The sequence below is a fragment of the Ammodytes marinus genome (assembly GCF_949987685.1).
Source record: "Ammodytes marinus genome assembly, chromosome: 19".
Classification (NCBI taxonomy): Eukaryota; Metazoa; Chordata; class Actinopteri; order Uranoscopiformes; family Ammodytidae; genus Ammodytes; species Ammodytes marinus.
This window is the reverse complement of record NC_137223.1, coordinates 16,691,530-16,709,069: the sequence shown is the minus strand read 5'-3', so window position 1 is coordinate 16,709,069 and position 17,540 is coordinate 16,691,530. Positions and strand designations below refer to the sequence as shown.

General features: G+C 40.9%; 1 protein-coding gene across 1 annotated transcript in view; it reads right to left on the bottom strand.

Annotated features, from left to right (window-relative positions):
• Positions 1-6,797: 6,797 nt before the first annotated feature.
• LOC307266139 (MAM domain-containing glycosylphosphatidylinositol anchor protein 2) overlaps positions 6,798-17,540 on the bottom strand; it is a gene marked incomplete at its 3' end in the record, with an annotated part of 152,960 nt that continues 142,217 nt past the window's right edge. Inside the window, exons 15-18 of the mRNA XM_080048075.1 lie at positions 14,886-15,047; positions 8,535-8,665; positions 7,833-7,929; positions 6,798-6,886 (exon numbers count right to left, since the gene is read on the bottom strand). Of these exons, the coding sequence (XP_079904201.1) occupies positions 6,798-6,886; positions 7,833-7,929; positions 8,535-8,665; positions 14,886-15,047 (479 nt within the window). The remainder of the gene's footprint in view (positions 6,887-7,832; positions 7,930-8,534; positions 8,666-14,885; positions 15,048-17,540) is intronic.

The window sequence follows — 17,540 nt, the reverse complement described above, 5'->3', positions numbered from 1 at the left end:
ACACCATTGTTATTCCTCTGTCTTTCCCTCAGATGTCCTTTTTCTCGCCACAATTACCCAAGTGCTCTCAACTCGGAGAGGGAAGTGGGCATGCTAGCTCCTCAGAAGAACCACAAAGCTTTTGTTTCCTGCCTATTCAGTGGGAGACAGGTGGTCACCATGGGAATACCTTTGAAAAACTATGGGGACAAAGGTGTCAGGTACAGACAAGCCACAGAACCAAGAGGGTTATGTGTGTAAACACTAAGCATGTAATATTGGACATGGCATTGTTGTATTTATATTCTAATTCCATAGTACACAGTAAAAAAATAATTTTTTGACAGAGCACATAAAATATTCCTTTTCTTTATTTTTTCATTAGTTGCAGGTATGACACAAAAAATGGGTGATAAATCCAAAGGAATACAGTGAAAAAGAAGCCTGATCATATATAAATATAGAGCACAAAACAGAGAAGAGTGAAAAGGTCATCATTACAGGGTGTCGGCACAGAACGAGATAAACAACATCACTGCAACACAGCTTTCTCAACATCCTTGATATTACAGCTTCATTTCCGAGGGTCTTTGATGAGCGAGAAAAGGTGGAGACTTGGTTGGGGGGGGGGGGGGGGAGTGGATTATTTTCTTGACAGTGGCAAACCTCATCTTCAACTAATTGCAAATAACCGTTCAAGAATAAAAAAAGAGCTGGTTGCGAGCATTGCATGTCTCTCCTGCTGGGCCTGTGGTTCCCCATCAGAATAGATGAAAGAGAAAAAGAGAAGACAGAGAGTCATTGAGAAATAGCGAGAGATTCACTCCAAAACACCAGAGACATTAAGGTTTAGCAAAAGGTGGCAGTTTTGCCCCTGGTAAAGTTGTCACACTGAGCAGCCATTGCTGTCAAATAAAGATATGCTTCTTCTTCCCCGGCATATTTCAAATCTCTGAAATATGTCTACCTGTTCCAGTCATTTAGTGAGACTGCAGTCAGCCGCCTGTCGAGAAGTCACTCACTACTGCCTAGGCCATGTGTTATAGCGAAAGCAACCCAGCGCATTAAAGATGGCAATTTTTACTCTCAGAAAAACATTCAAGACAGTGGGAATGTTTCAGGTTTAACATGACAGACATTTTGTTCCTGTTTGAGCTCTTCTGACTGCCAAATCAACCATCACTGCCAATTCTGTCTGTGCTGGCAGTGCCTTAACCACAATACTCTCCCAGCCTCTTGGCACCAATTCTCTATACTGAATCGATACCAAAAAAGCAGGGTGTGTATTGTGATAATTCCAGCTGCAATTATATAACACTTCTGGAACTGAATGGTTATTCTTCGGGAGCTAAAATAGCGTGATGAATGGCACAATGTGACAAAGCCCTTCTTAGGTTGAACAGGAAATGAGAACATTTCAACTCAAAAAATACGTTTTGGGACTGTCTTTTAGAGACCCGTGTTGGTATTGGGTGTTTGGAAAGATGGAAGGAATAATAATAGCTGCAGGAGTAGGCATAAATGTGAAAATAACAGCTGAATTTCTTTAAAAACACAATTTGTGAGACTACATTACAATTTGAAACGTCCCTTTGTGTAACCGAGCAAGATCTTTTCTAATTGTAGTTTACAATATTACAATGTATGCACTTACAAGGAATTAAGGCAATACTTAGTTTTAAATTACATTTTCTCACACAGCCACTGGTCATTGTTCTACTCACATAGATGGGTTTAATGAAACTTCCAAAATAACCTGGGAAATTGCTTCTCAACATACTGCATGTTGCAGCAATTATGTTCAATCTGCAGCCAGCAAAAAACTCTGACAGACCAAATCCTTTACTGCTACAGTACTTCCATTTTAATGGTATTAAATGTAAGCAATGGGTACATTCATGCAGAGCTGCATAATTCATTCATGTATTCTTCAATGCGCAAAATAAATAACAGATTTTTGAAAGAATCTCGGATGAAACAGCATTGAAAACAAGCCCTTTTTTGTTTCCTTGGTACCCAGGAGCTCACCATATCTGACAATAGGCTATTTCCTTTTCAGTTCAATTAATAACAACAAGAACTGTTTTATGTTACAGAAAGGCAGCAAGTCAAGCATTTCATTTTATCAGTGAGGAAGGCGAGACTGCATTCTTAAATGAAAACACAATCTCTAACCTGTACTGCACACTGCCTCCCTCCTTTCCCCTATGGCTTTTGCTGTTTCTGTGCAATAAAGATTGACTTGCGTCTTTTGTTCCCAGTAGTGTTTCAAAAGAAAAAAGCCAATTTTCTAGTGTATACTACAACCAGTACAATGTAATGCGATGCATATAACTGACCCTTCTACTTATATTTGATGTGATTTTTTGTGTGAAGCTGCAGCACTTTCCCTCATTTTAATTGTAGTTGCTATTGTCCTTGGTGTCTTTTCAAGCTGGACTTTCAAGTGCTTTTATTTGATTGCATCACATTGAAACGGTGACACTAAAACGTTGTCCCTCTCACATTGCATTTGCTGCATGGAGGGGTTGAAAGCATTAATATAATCCAGTGTAACACCATTACAAAAGGACATCTTGAGGTAACTACAGACTTAAACCAACACCTTTCTGACACATCAGCAATAAATCATGAATGAAACAGCTGATGCCAAATGTGACTTAAGTGCTCTGCCTGCTCTACGGCTTTTGATAATTAGAATGTACTCTTTACCACAAATTTAGTGTGTACATTCCAATTATTGCAGGCACAATCTAAAATAGATAATAAATAAATACTTTTAAATGTTATGTTATCCTAAAAGGCTTTTTTTCAAATACTGATCTTAGTAGATTTGTGAAATGTCGTCCGAGAAGAACAAAAGAAAAAAAGTTACTGTCATTTCATTTTTGTAACCCTCTATTAAAATCTATGTCACTATCACCATTAGTTCCAAATCTAAGTGGTTGCTGTGAGAAACATCACTTCACATCTTGCACAACTACGTAAGCTTCTTATCAGCCAAATGAAACATTGTACCAAAGAAAACTGGCACACAACACTGTTTACATATTTCAACTGTTAATCTCTTCCAATTGTACTTTGAAGTAGCTTAGCGGACTTTTATCTACAAATGGAGCAGAGCTGAGTGACTACAGTAAGCCACTCACCAGGCAAACAGCACGCCTCGTATGCACAAAGGCCAAAGGCTGACACAGGAGGTGTAAACTGCTCAGAAATGCAAAAAAATAAAGGACGTGCTGAGAGCTGTATTACCATGGAAACAAATTATTATTATTTTGGCTGTCCAATTTCTGCTGCAGCTCTGAGACATGAAGATTTTTATTCTTCACACAGAAGGAAAACTTTGCAGATATGTATGAATGTACCCAGACATTAATAATAAACATGTGAAAATCAGGTCTGTCATTGATTTTGAAGGGCCAACAAATGACATCGACCACAGACAAATTCAATTTCATAGCATGGGGACTTGAAAATACAGAAGTAATTTAAAGGAATAGTTTGATGCTTTGAGGAAGTATGCCAATTAGTTACTTTTTAGAGGAGTAAGAGGAGAAGACGGACACCACCCTCATAGCCTCCAGCAAGCCAGTTAGCTTAGATAAGCATTGCAATTTAAAACAGCAGGAAACTGCTAGCCTGGCTTTGAGCAAAGCACACACATTTTCCCACCTGTTTTCAATCCTTATTGCTAAGCTAAATAAGCTAATTTCTCCAATTGCTATCAAAACTATTAGTTTGAAACATTTGACCTCAACACCAAAGTGATACCAAAGGTGTTCCTTCATATCAATCCAGCTGTTATTTTTAATCATTCATGTACTTCAGGGTGAAGTTACTGTAAGACAAGGATTTTGTATTGTCATCATGAATTGACTAGGTGTGAAGGGGTGTGAAAGGGCCAACTAACAATATCTGTAGAAACGTATGTCCATACTCAGCACTTTGGCACTTGATATGACCTACTATACCACAAAAGGATATAGCCACTAGCTAATGGACATTTTATCCAAGCTTGTATTTTTGGAAATTGACCCCAAGTCTGTGTTCCAGATGTGTCCAAAACAACCTATGAACGTCTGAAAGTTCATCAAAAATAACACAAAAAACATATGTTTTAGTCAAACACTACATAGTAATAAGACTGTAAGAAAACCCTCAGAACTTCATTTACATTCATTGTGATCTGGGCCTTATGGAAATTAAAACAGGGATATGAGAAGAAAAACAAAACAAAAATGGACAGCAGATAATTGTGACTATGTATCTGCAACATCATCCAGACCATGATAATAATGTAGGGATGCCCTGAAATGCTTGTCATTCTGCTCTGTTTTGCGAAGCGTATTTATCTTCTTTACATGTATCAGTTTTTTTTTATCACGCCTATTGTACACAGCTTTATGCTCACACATGTACACAGCCCACTCAGACCCGACCCAGGCTCCCATTGAAAAGGCTACATATGCTGAACAACCACAACACCAAACCATACACTTTACCCGGCCTTCACTCATGAAGACTTCACTCATACTTTTCACTGGGCGTCCTTTGTGTTCTTTAGTGTTCTGGTTGCACTATAAATATAAACGTAACAAGTTGAAAAAAATTATAATTTTCTGTTAAACGTGGACTTGTTTCAGAGTGTTGGAAAGCCTGCGGGAGTAGGTCTTGAAGCCAAGAGAAATATAAAATGGATTTTATATGTTGAGACCTTTAAACTGTATGTTGTGCTTCCTGTACTCCAACATAAAACATTTATCATAAACCTTTGAATAGAGCTTCTTTAACATTTACAAGTTATACAGTTACCAAATTGGTTTGACTTCTTATGCTTCCGTCAGCTTTGATACTTAAGCAATGCAAAGGGAGACAACAAGAAGAGAAAGGAAGTTAAGTCATCTTCAACAGAAAAAAAAGAAGAAACAAGACGCAAGTCCTCAAAACATTTGTCATAACCAACAAAGAACGGATTTTTCTTATTTTCTCTTTTTACAATACATATTCTTCTTTTTTAAAAACCCCGCTGGTTAAGGTTATGGTCTCAGGTAGATCTTCCACAGTCAATCTTCACAGTTTGTGTAAAAGCAGAGAAACAATCTCGCTAGAGTAATAAAATATCATGACTATTGTTACTGTCATTATTATCTTTTATTCTCATAGTGTTCCATATAAATGGTGGCGGACAGGGGCGAGGCGTATCACCCCCTTATGAAGAACCTGCAGTCCCAAAGTTACCACTCTCCTCCCTGTACAACGCAATGTTTTATTTAGCAGTTGTTCTTTTCTTTTGTTAAAAAAATGCTCGCCCGCAGGGAAGGAGGATTATGGGAAGAGAGAGTGGGGCATTCATTCGACGAAGTGTCTTTGTCCTCCAGTATGATCTTAAATGATCTTTCTGCAAAAAAACAAACAAACAAAAAACATCCAGAGCCTCACTTTTACTGTTGCCGCTGTTTTTTAAAAATCCAAATTGTTTCCAACCCTGGTCTGCCAGCACTTCCTGGTCGGCTGTCCTCACATTGAACTACTCATAGGTGGAGGCGTAGGCGCATGCACACACACAGACACACACGCTATCACACACGCACACATCCACACACAAACACACAGACAACTGTCCCACGAGGAGTTAAATCTGGCTGTAGCACAACCCCATACTCCTTCTGAACACACATGCCATGCCCTCCCATCAGCACTTGTGGGGCGAAAGAAACATGTAGAAAATAGCCCGTCAGAGGAAACGTGAACAGAGATGTGTCCGATGTTGATTAACACCCAGGCTCAGGATTCGGTTTGTAATCTGAAGGCACTTTGTTTCATGGCAGAAAGTAAAGTGGCTTCTGTTCCACAGGCGGACCGGTGACTGAATATTCGAGTCAGGCCTCACTAAACGGACCGTTCTCAACTCTCTGCCTGTTCCTCCTGTACCTCTCTTCAACATACTCTGCTCTCTCACTCCACCTCTCTATCTCATCTCAGCTCCTAAAGCTTGAACTCTCCCTCCGCCCCTCCAGTCTGGCTGACTCCACCTCTGCTGATTTGTCGAAATGTTTACTTTTCTTTTTCTTTTATTCTGCCACTATATTGTCCCCCGGCCACTTGGGACTCGTGAGCACAGTGTTAAAAAGATACATAGGCAGCTACAGGGGGAGTAAGCCGACAGGACTAAATGTTGCCAGAGTCCTTTTTTCTAAAGTACAGCACCAAGCAGATAACGAAATGCCATGGTGTGACATGAGGCAGGGCCAGAGTGAAAACCAAAACCAAAAAAAAAACAAGTGTCGGTGATCGGCATCTGGCGCAAGAACATGAAGATAAAGATACACAGAGAAAGGTCTGATTCCATGTATTCGTAAGCAGGGAAATGTTATTTCCTCTTTGAAAAGCCAGCAGTGTCTATATTCCGCCTTCCAAAGATATTTTCATGACTTCATAAAATTGTTCTTGTGCTTTACAAACTGTCCTCCCTCGACGCTTGTGAACACTTTAGCCAAAGTCCAGGCTTATCCATCTGCCACCTGTCTTTGTGCTCGTAAAGATGTCCCGAGTCCTGCACCGAGGAGTGTTGTTGTTGTTTTTTTTACTGTAAAAGAAGTCTCTTTAAAAAAATTAGCGCATCTTCTTTATTACTTTTTATGTAACTTTTTTTTATCACAATGTTTTCTCTCTTTCGTTCATTTCGAGACCCCCACGGTCTGTCCGGTGTCCCCTGCTGCTTTCAGGATGCATGAATCTTTGGTGATTGGATGCCGAGGGTTTAGTTCACAGACGGTGGGTCTGAATGTTCGCCTCCGAGGTGACGGAGAGAAGGGTCACCTTTGACCTTCCAGGAGGGTCATCACCAAGGTGATGCATAGCAGCCATATATGGGAGGATGGGAATGGAGCCAAGGAGCTGAGGTCTACAAAGGGAGAAGAAACACAAAATAAATGGTAGCAATTACATTTTTATATGTTCCATTGAATGAACCACAAACACATGAATATGTAATTAGCAAAGAGTGTATGAAGGAATAGTTTGCCATTTCCAGAAATATGGACAGTCAGTTAGCTTAGCTTACAGTAAAACAGCAAACCTGTCTCAAAAAAACTACAGCAAGAACAAAAACAGTAAGGAGGAGGTTATATGCCGAGTATTTCTTTGCTGGGTACACTGTTGTTGTTGGCAGGAAAAAATTAAATAAAAATGCATTCCCAAAAGTGTCAAAACAATAATATTTTTACTTCCCTCTGACGTCACATACATTGCATAATTCCTAACATCCCTCTGTCCTGAGCCTGGGCGACGCCTCCAATAACTCCAAATTATTTATTGTTGTTGCTTTGAATCATGATGGATCCAGATTAATACATTTCTTGAGGTAATAAAAACAATATATCTTGCAGGCCAAGACGAACGACTCATATTCTTTCTCTTGATGTCTGGCTATTTTCCATCGGTGACATGTAAACTGAAAAAAAGATTACCTTGATTCATGTATGGTATGTTAAAAGGAATGTCTTGTTTTGTGAAGTTTACAGAAATAATGTCCCTCCGACCATCAACAGCAGAAATGTATTTAAAGGACCTGTGTCTGTGTGCCTACCAATGTCACCTTGTCAATTGCAGGCAGCATTGCGTTCCTGCAGCACAATTACAGTGCTCCACTCAGCCGGCGTGGCTATCATTCATGTGATTACAACACTGTTTCTATGGCAACTGTGTTTTTCCCCATGAGATGGTAGTTAGACGCTGGCAACTGGCTCAGATTAGATCCTCTCTCGTAAATCCTTGTCCGGGGCGAGCTAGAGGGAGAGCCGCGAGCTAAGATAAGAGGGACGCTACTGGAGTGACGGGACGCTACTCACTGGGCGGCGGGTCTCGACACTCCCCTTCCTCCAGCGTTACGTCATCGATGGCGATGTCTCCCTCGATGCCTGGTCCCCGCACACCTTCCAGAACCACCTACGGGAAGAAAAGAATGCTGTTTCCCTTATTACTGTAAATGCTCGGCCTTGATAAGTCAGAAAAACAAAGACATAAGCAGTGTCGTGAGATATAATCTAAAAGTAAGTACATAGGGTAATCAAGCTAAATTGCCTCTCATAGAAAATAACAGCAGGTGGCAAATGTTTGTTTAAGTTTTTATGGGCACAAAATCTAAAACTCTGAATGCTTGTGGAGTTCGAGCAATTAGATTAGTGATAGTTGGAATAAAAAAAAAGAGGTTTATAAAAAAGGACACAGAAGTGCAGCTGAAACTATAATTACTTCCTACAACTGCTGCAGCCATAAAAATGATGGACAACATTGCAGCTCTAGTTTGGCTTCTCACAAAGATTAGGCTTCCTGATGGCAAAGCGTGAGTGATATTGCTTTCTCAACAGATCCAGCAGTGGAATCCCGTCCACTCCTCTGCTTTATATCAAGCCCTGTGAAGTGCAGCATCAATATGCAGCCCCCCGAGGAAACAAATACTCCACTACACACAACACTGTCACAGAAGAAAATAGAGGGCAACAAGGGGGAATGGTGCTGTGCAATGGATTGATTAGGTTTTTTGGTCTCACCTGGAAGGATGCTGTTGGATGGATGCTTACTTTGGCCTGCTTCCAGCGGTCACCTTGGTTACCATTTAGCGACCATGCGGGACCCTCGGAGGTCGTTTGGCCCTTCTGCTTCAGAAAGGCGTTTAGTGAACCTGCATGGGGGAAAGTTACAGTTACATATAAACAGGGCACACACACAAACACGCTCACGCACACACACGTACGCGCGCGCATGCACCCGCACCCACACAATTCAAATACATGTCTAAAAACACAACAATAACAACAATTTCAGCAAGTGATTTCCAAACTCCTGGCAGTGGTCCCATAGGAGCCGGAGGCCACCAAATACATGCCCTCTATGAAAACAACATTAATAAGCATAAAGCTAAATGATAATTATAGAATAATAATAATATAATTCTACACCGTACTGCATTTGACTGGTATTTACTTGGTTTTCTTTATTTGGTTTGTCAGTCCTCCAAAATGTAAGGTTGAGCCAAAAAACACAACACAGGTCTTCATGGATACATCATTTTTATATTCATTACATAAAGATCCTACATTTAAAGCATTTAAAAGTTAAACCAGAAGCTTGACACTGCAACATTGCATCTGCCCTTTTATTAGGGTAATTCTACAGTATATCTGGGACACTACACATCAACCTTTACTGGACTCCATTGTGAATTCCAGTTTAAAAATGCAAGTGATATTGGATCTGGATTTCAAAGCTCAATATTCATCTCTGTCTCTCCTGCATTTCAGATTCATATATTCCTCTGCATTTGAAGCAGAGCCGGGTGGTAGCAAAAGGTTAAACTTAGGTCACATGAACCGATACATTTATTAAGTTGGGGTTCTGCAAGCGATTATAAATTATTCTCCAGCTGATATTAATCCAAATTAATTATCACTAATGGGCAATGTGTGATGAGAATTTTTGGTGAGTGTAAATACTTCCCCAGAGAGAGAACGGCTCCCTCATTCATCATTAGTTTCAAACTATTCCTGCTCAGTCCAGCTCCGTCCCTGCTTTTATCTCTGCGCAAGAGAAACTGCAGGATGTCATTTTTTAAACCAAACGCGCAGACTTTAAAAATGCAATGTGACAGTTTATCTTCAACTGAACGTACACGTGCAATATTGCAAGTACAGTAGCCTATATTGGCTCTCACAGACATTGTAGGCTTTATTTCAAGACTGGAGTGAGGACTCCCCTCCGCGGGACCTCGTGTCTGGCCCTGGGCTTTGATATAAAACTATTAGATGATGACACAGAGTGCAACCACTTTACCCCTTCTCTGCTAACACACCAAATGTGTTTTTTTTCTTATTTGCCATGCGGGAAGACAGGAACAGAGAGAGACAGAGAGACAGAGAGAGAGAACAATATCCTTCAGCAGTTGGCTAGCGGGAGAGGCATCCAAAGCCCTGAATAGGATTAGCATTGACACAGCAGGACGATAGGCTTTTTCGCTGTGGTGTCAATACACTGCTCTGAAGTCAAGTGAATTTGGAGTATGGAAAGCAGCACCTCTGTGTAGACACAAGTGATGAGCAAAGAAATGGCAGCGACTCCCGACTGCAACCTCGCCTTTAACGCATCTTTGCCTCAGTGAGGTGCCTCATTACTGTACAGCCCCCTTCAAGGGAAAAACCACAGTGGTGAGCGAAGGAGGGAAAGCTGTATACTGTATGTCCCCCCGTTCACATTCTCTCATCAGCAGCTGTGTACGCTTTCCCTCGACGACAGCACAATCTCCAGTGAGAGATGAGCTCTTGTACAGAACATGACCCGCGGTTTCATCCCCCCCCCCCCTGTCGACTGAAGTGTTAAAGATGTAGCGGGGATTCTTGCTGAGCTGGCTGGCTCGCAGCTTCTTTGAACTCATCGCAATGTAGGTGGTTATGTCAGTGTCATCACATCCTGAGCTAAGGCATACGCTGTATATTCTTATTTTCTTTGCTCCTCCCCCTCCCCCTTTCAAAAAAGCAATACCTGTGGTGGACAGTTTGGAAATTAAAAAAGATCTGAGTAGAGTAAGATGTGAGTCTGGTTGAAATGTAAGAAATGGCTCCTGGAAATGTTCAATTAGCCCTACGTTGTGAGGGTGAAGGGAGAGAAGAGAGAGAGAGATGGAGGTGAAGTACCACCCTCCTTTGCTAATGACTCCATTGCTTCTCAGAAGGTCAGGCTTGGAAAAGACTGGTGTGCTTTGCTGGAGACTTAATCCTATAAACAAATAGGACACGGGCTCCAAAGGCAAACTTTGATGTGTGCTTCAGTAATTAAGTGTGACCTTGTCTCAGGTATAGCCCCGCTAGCTAACTACGGGGGAGTTTCTTTGAGCCTGTGCCACGGTTCTCATCAGTGTGTGGGCCAAACTCCTAATCGACTGATTGTAGCCTTCGGTGCTGCCGTACCACAACTTGACTGTGACTCACCTCAGCAGCAAGGTCCCAAAGAGCATCAAACTCCCAGCCAATCAAGAGTGAGCTGTGCCACGTCTCACGGATTTGTGACTCACATGGTCCGCTACCTGTCTGTACTATGTGTGGGCTGATAAAAATAACAGGTGTTAATACAGAGCCTAGGCTATGTATTACAACTTGATTTTTTTTCTCCAGCGCACACACAGTACAGACAGGTAGCGGATCATGTGGAGATATTCATTGATTTTGTCAAAAAGTAATTTTGACAACAAGCATTCTCCAGAAAAGCTCTTTACTGTATATACAGTATAACAAATAAATATATAAAGTGTATTAGGTGAACTGGGATTATTTGGAGCATTTGTCATAAGCTTTCACTTCTCCGGGTGGAAAAATATCACAAACTAACATTCCGGAGCTCAGGGGGCAAATTTCTCTCACGGCCGGAGAGGCAGAATAGTAAATGGAGCGTAGCTATGGAGGATCTGAGCTGGGTTTCAAGTCCTTGACATTTAGCCCATTCATCATAATACGCCACAGTCTGGGCATGGGCTTCACCACAGACGGGGAGGGCAGGCAAGAGAGGGTCTGGCTGGCGATCAATTTGAGCAAATTGGAAATGTCACGGCCTACTCAACCTCGGCAGGGAGCCGGAGGAGCTCTCATCTCCCCACTGAGGCGCCCTCCAACACCTCTACCCTTATATTCTCTCCAACCTCCCTTTCCTCCACCTCTCCAGATGTTTGGTCCGGCCCCCCCACCAAGACACTTCCAATGCACCTTTTCAATGGAGGACAGCTGAAAAGTAGCCCTGCTTAAATTTCAGAACCATATGGAATCATGGTGCCAACTCAGTTAAAGGGTCAGTTCACCCCAAATAAATAAACAAAAAACTGTTTTTTACCAATTACCCTCGGTTGAGTCTATGAGATATTTGTTTACGTGTTTGGAACACAGTGATGGTAAATATCATTGACGGTCCTCAAACTAAGCAGTGAAAACATTTTTCAATTTGTATTTCCGAGAAACAATGTTCTGGTTGCTCCAAATAATCCCCTGAAAGTATGCAGTGGCATTTGTGAATCACTGCGAGCGGTCAGTATAGTTGGAGGTCAGTGGTCGAATTTGTTGAAAAAAATAAATATGGCGCTGCATTAAAAAAATGCTCACTTATAAAGTAAGAAGGTCCCAAAACACTTATTCAAGCAGCAGTTTACCTCCAGTTTACCACCTTTTCTTTAATAGAAAAATCTGTATGCCTATTTATATTATTAATGCAAATAAGTCATTTGGCAACTTCAAAGGGAAATAAAAAAAGTTGTGATGCCATTAGAGTCACAAAAGAAAATGCAGCTCATAAAAAATGCACAAGCCAGCGCATTCAGAAGGAGAGGAAAAGAAGGAGAGAGAGAGATAGAGAATGAGAGAGAGAGAGAGAGGTGAGTTAGAGTTAAGGCAGCAGGTCCAACAGAAGCTCAGAGTAGCGGAGCAGGTTGGAGGGAGGAGATGGCGCCGGTACCATCCATGTCTCACTAGAATATGGAAGTAAATGCAGCCAAATGCTCACTGTAAACGCCTTCTTGGAAGAGAGAAGAGTGCAGCTGCCAGCTTGTAGTGATTTCACAGTTTATTGAGAGTCAAGTTCAAGTTTAATGAGCAGAAAACTGCCATTCCCTGTCCCCTCTTAGATTATTTATTCACCATCATAGTTCTCTTTTCCTATCTTTGCTATCTGCTGTTGTCATTTAAACATATATTTTTTGAAGCAGATTTGATCACATTTAAGGAACACTGTATTTCTGGCAGGTGTCACAAAGGCCCTGAAAACGCATTCACTCAATCAGTCGCCTTTCTCAGAGCGACGAGGTCTCTCATAGAACCACGTAATCTGAAGAGTGTTGCTTATTTCACAGGAGAGAAAACTTTTTTTTTTTTTGTTTGTCTTTGCTTTTCTCACTGGTGGGTGGGCACCGGAGGATAGAAGGTGATGGTTTGTATTGTACCTCCATGTACTAATCAGGATTGAGCATTATTTGAAACTGAATCTGGTTACAATTAGTATGTTGTTTGGTCACCGTCTGTAAAAACTGATCAAACCACGACAACATACCACAATTTTTTTTGTATAATACAGTATAATATGTATAAATAATAATTAAATAATACTTCAGAATGTTTGATTGCTTACAATACTGTATAGTTATTAATATCTAATGTTCCTCAAATAAACTTGATATTTGAACCCAGGTTTCTTTAAATCCCTTTGTGTAGACTGTAGTTAGTCATAGTGGTAACTTAAGACACAAATAGACATACTGGCAGATAGCATTGCATGCCCGTTTATGTGCGTGACAGGCTCAAATGCCACACAAACTGTGCTGCAGCACAAAGGCTGCTGTGCTTGTAACCTATGTCGACACTTGATTTGCATGTGAACGGATCACTGAGAACGGCTTCAACTGTGACTCACTGGGCAATTTTTTTTAAAAGGTGCAAATGTCAAAAGTGATCATCCGTAACACAGCACATCCATGTTTGTTAAGAGAGCTGTCCATGGTAGAAAAAAATGGGACACATCTGGTGACTTTGGCCATAACAAGCAATATATTGTTTAAAATATGAAGACTGGAATAGATTGTCTGACTCCAAAGCTATCATGAATGATTACACATTTTGGTTTGGGGGACATCCGAGTGTAGGAGGCAATTAAGAGAAAGGTTCGACCAATTTTGGAAACCTTTAGCAGAATTTATAATTACTTTTTGCTATTACTATAAATGATTTCTACATCGCTTGAAGATAAACAAAAACACATCATCTTGCCAGCTAACAAACTGCCCTAATGCCTCAACAGCATCCAGCCCCCATGATACCAAGATGACCCTGCAACCCCAGCTCCCACGATACCCCTCACCTGCCTTAGGCACCTGTGCAGAAGCTAATGATGCCGAGTGAAGCTGAGTTGGAGAAGTCACCACTAAAGGCATTGGGCTTGGTATTAAGCCTGCTGTTTTTGTGCCAGATATCCAATCTCGCTCACCACTCCCAAATGCACAAATGCACAGACAGACAGCCTGCACTCAGAGCAGAAGGGCTTGTGGTCGGCTGATTGGGTCCCCGGTGAAGGAAGCCTAAGAGTCAGATGTTAGCGGCAGAGTGCTCCTTCAGCCTCTCTGCCATCTCCAAACAGACCCTACAAGGTTGTTATCTACAACTACATTCAGAGTAGAATGTAAGAGCTATTGCCCAGTATATGCCTTCAAACCTTTGAAGAGGTTTGTTGCAAGAAGGAGATATCTTTTGCTTGTAACATCTGACGTCTGCACTAACAACATTTTTAGCATGAAAGCACAAAGCTCCCCGCCGCTCCCGCCGTGGGGACAAATTCTCAGAAAATGCCTGAAATTCTGTTGCCTACAGGAAAAGGCGCCACTGTTGTTCTCCCTGTGTTTCTCAGCGTGACTACTGTGATTCCTGTCTCCCACCTAGGTGGCAACGACAGCAATTTTTACGAGAATCTCATCTCTTAATTTCTGTATCAAAGCCGGTGTGATGTCGCACAGATGCTTGATGCAGCACCTTTTCTTTGGTAAATAAGAACTTTAATGGCGTAGCCTCATCGACTGGTGTTTAGTTCCGCACAGATAAGAATGCATCCCCTTCATTTGCCGCTGAATTATCAAAGCAATTTGAGTTTCACTGGAAGTCGCTTTTGCTGCTTAAGCAATTAAACGTACGGGACAGTGACAGATTCTTTAAAGAACGAGTGTAATTATTGTTTCCTTCGTCTTATTCCATGAACTAATGGGCAGTGAATTTAAATTAAGATGATCTTTATAGCAATGAATATATGGCAGATGGAATCCAAAAGCAGCACAGACCTTTGTTTAACAGACTGGGGACAATGAAGCATATATGGGGAACGTGTCTTACCTATGTGTTTCCCATACATGTGGTAGAAGAAGCCGAAGCAGTAGGCAGGTGGGTTGGTGATAACGTAAGGGTTCTTGGGTGCTACGTTGAAAAACGGACTGACAAGCCGTGCTTGGTCCCCTTCCTTCCGTGGTCTTGATGTCTCAATGTACATGTAAAAGCCTTGAAACACAGGGACACATACAAACACACATGTACACATGAATACACAAGTACTTTTTACTCGCAGGCAAAACTAACCCTTAATAGACAAAAAGATTCAAATATTAAAATTCAGATTTTGGAAGTTGCATCTAACTTAAAGCTCAAATCTACGTTTTGGGGGGGAGAGCAACTTTTAAATGTATAATTCTGGTTTACTACAACTTTGTTCTTAGTTGGTAGTTTATTCAGCACTCTGTATTTGGAGGAAAAACAAAACACGACCCAGAATAATTAATAATCCCACATTGCTTATAAAAACATTTTAGGTAATACTTTTTCCATTCACATTTGCTGTCACTTAAGTGAGGCGAACAGGGGGGTTTCGTTGGTAACGTCTGATTGTCTTACAGGCAGCTATTGTTTCTTGCCTCGCATACCAAGTGTGTATTACCTATGGGACCAACGGGCAAAACTTGAAAATAAAGCTCAAGTTGCAGTAAACAAGAATGCTCCATAAGCTAATAACCAAACAAATATGTCTTCTATAAACACTTAGGAATGAATAACACTATATGCATTCAATTATCTAACTAGTCCTTATAGATATCCTCAGGACACAAAGCAATTTTGTTTTGCCTCACTGGAAATCTCCTCAAACTGAAGAAAAAACTTGGGAGCTTTAGTCAGGCAGTGTTCAGAATCCCCACTGAAACTACTTTTATTATCTGACTGCCTTCTGAGACAGCAACAAATTATTTGTCACTTTAAACAGTGGGGAGAAGCGAGACGCCCTTGGTCATGCTCAGTTGCTTTTTCAGCCAGCCTGTGGTATAGCATGATGAAAATGTAACCTTCCATATCAGAGATAAGGAGCGGGCGTTCTACGAAACGCACTCCTCCTTTCACTAATGTCTACAACCAGGGGCACATCGACATGATAACAATGGGGTTACATTTGTGCTCCCTCAGTCGTGGGCAGCAGTGGTGGTGATGGCAGTGATTCAAACAGCTCTTTTGATTGTGTCTGGGCAACGTTATCTGGAGCCGATCTCTGCCCTGCTACAGGCACAGTGAAGGCAGCTAGCGAGCGTATTCACGTCCCTGTAACCAAAATCAAATGGAATATCTCCCGCAGTTGAATCTCATATTGGATAATTATATGCAAAGAGAAATAGGTCTGGTAATGAAATGCTGGACATGTTGAAACCATTAGGTGTTTAAAGCCAATGCAATATTTACTGCTTCAGCTGCTGCTACACAATAAGCATCTTTATATATTCCAGCACAGATAATTCCTCTGCTGGATTCCTACAAATGCATTTTTTTCCATTCTTAATTTATTAAGTTCGATTAGGCGATATAGGATGTGGAATACTATGCAGGGATACAGCACATGCAAATAACATATTGAATAATAAATACTATGAAGATTTCTCTGATTCAGGTACCCATGGAAACAGCAAGAAAAACAGAGCTGAAAGATAATTTTGGAAAATAAATGATCAAGGCCGCTCATTGTTTACAGTGTCAAGCAATTGGTGACATAATGAGCACAGCTGAACGTATGTATTATGCAGTTGGCAACACTTGAGTGACTCAAACTTATTTCTGCATTTTAAAACAGTGAAACTTTAAGTGGAATGTTTGCATGAATTTTACAATAGGTGCAACACTTTCATGTGGCTCATTTTAGATTCTCCCACATAATTTAGCGATGACATGATAATCACACTGTTCTCCTGTGCACTCTGGGAAAGAATGGGTTCATGCATGGGTTACATAAGAAACAACAGCGTGGTTTCCATTTGCATGTGTGCATTCAACCCACTTTCTTCCGTTCCAATGAGAAAGGAAAGTGTTTTCTGAGCCACACCGACAGCTGGAAAAAAATAATCGCCTAGCGTTACACCAACTGTGTGTAACAGTAATAGTGTTTTTCTCCTATTTGTGCATACTTTTGCAATATAATTGTTCAGCTATCTAACCACAGCTTAAAAATTAAACTGAGCAACTTGATCACGGCTAAGTAAATGTTGAGACTGATGGGAAATTGAATTGTAATTAGCTTCCTATACTATTATAATAAATATAGGTATCAAGTTATTTATTTGAAGCATATTCTTATGCACTCACTGTTAGTTACACGTGACTGAAACCTTATCAGCATTTGTCTTTTAAAAGTGTAGGGGAAAAACATTTCAAAATAAATTCAAGCTTCTTTGACATACAGAACATATGTTTGGTGTACACACAAAGTGCTAATCACTGTTGCAGTGTCTAGTTTTCCCTTTCTAACATAAGACATTCATAATGACAACAGTGGCAGATTTCATAGTACATTGAAATACATTTTGTGTGGTAAAAAAGCAGGCTTTTCTTTTCCAACCAGCAACTGTCAATTTGTGCTCCTCCCTACCATTATTCTATGTTAAGTGTCATGAAAAAAAACGAGATGGCTACGATATTGATGCTTCATTCATTCACACTATGACGGAGTAGTTGCGAATATGC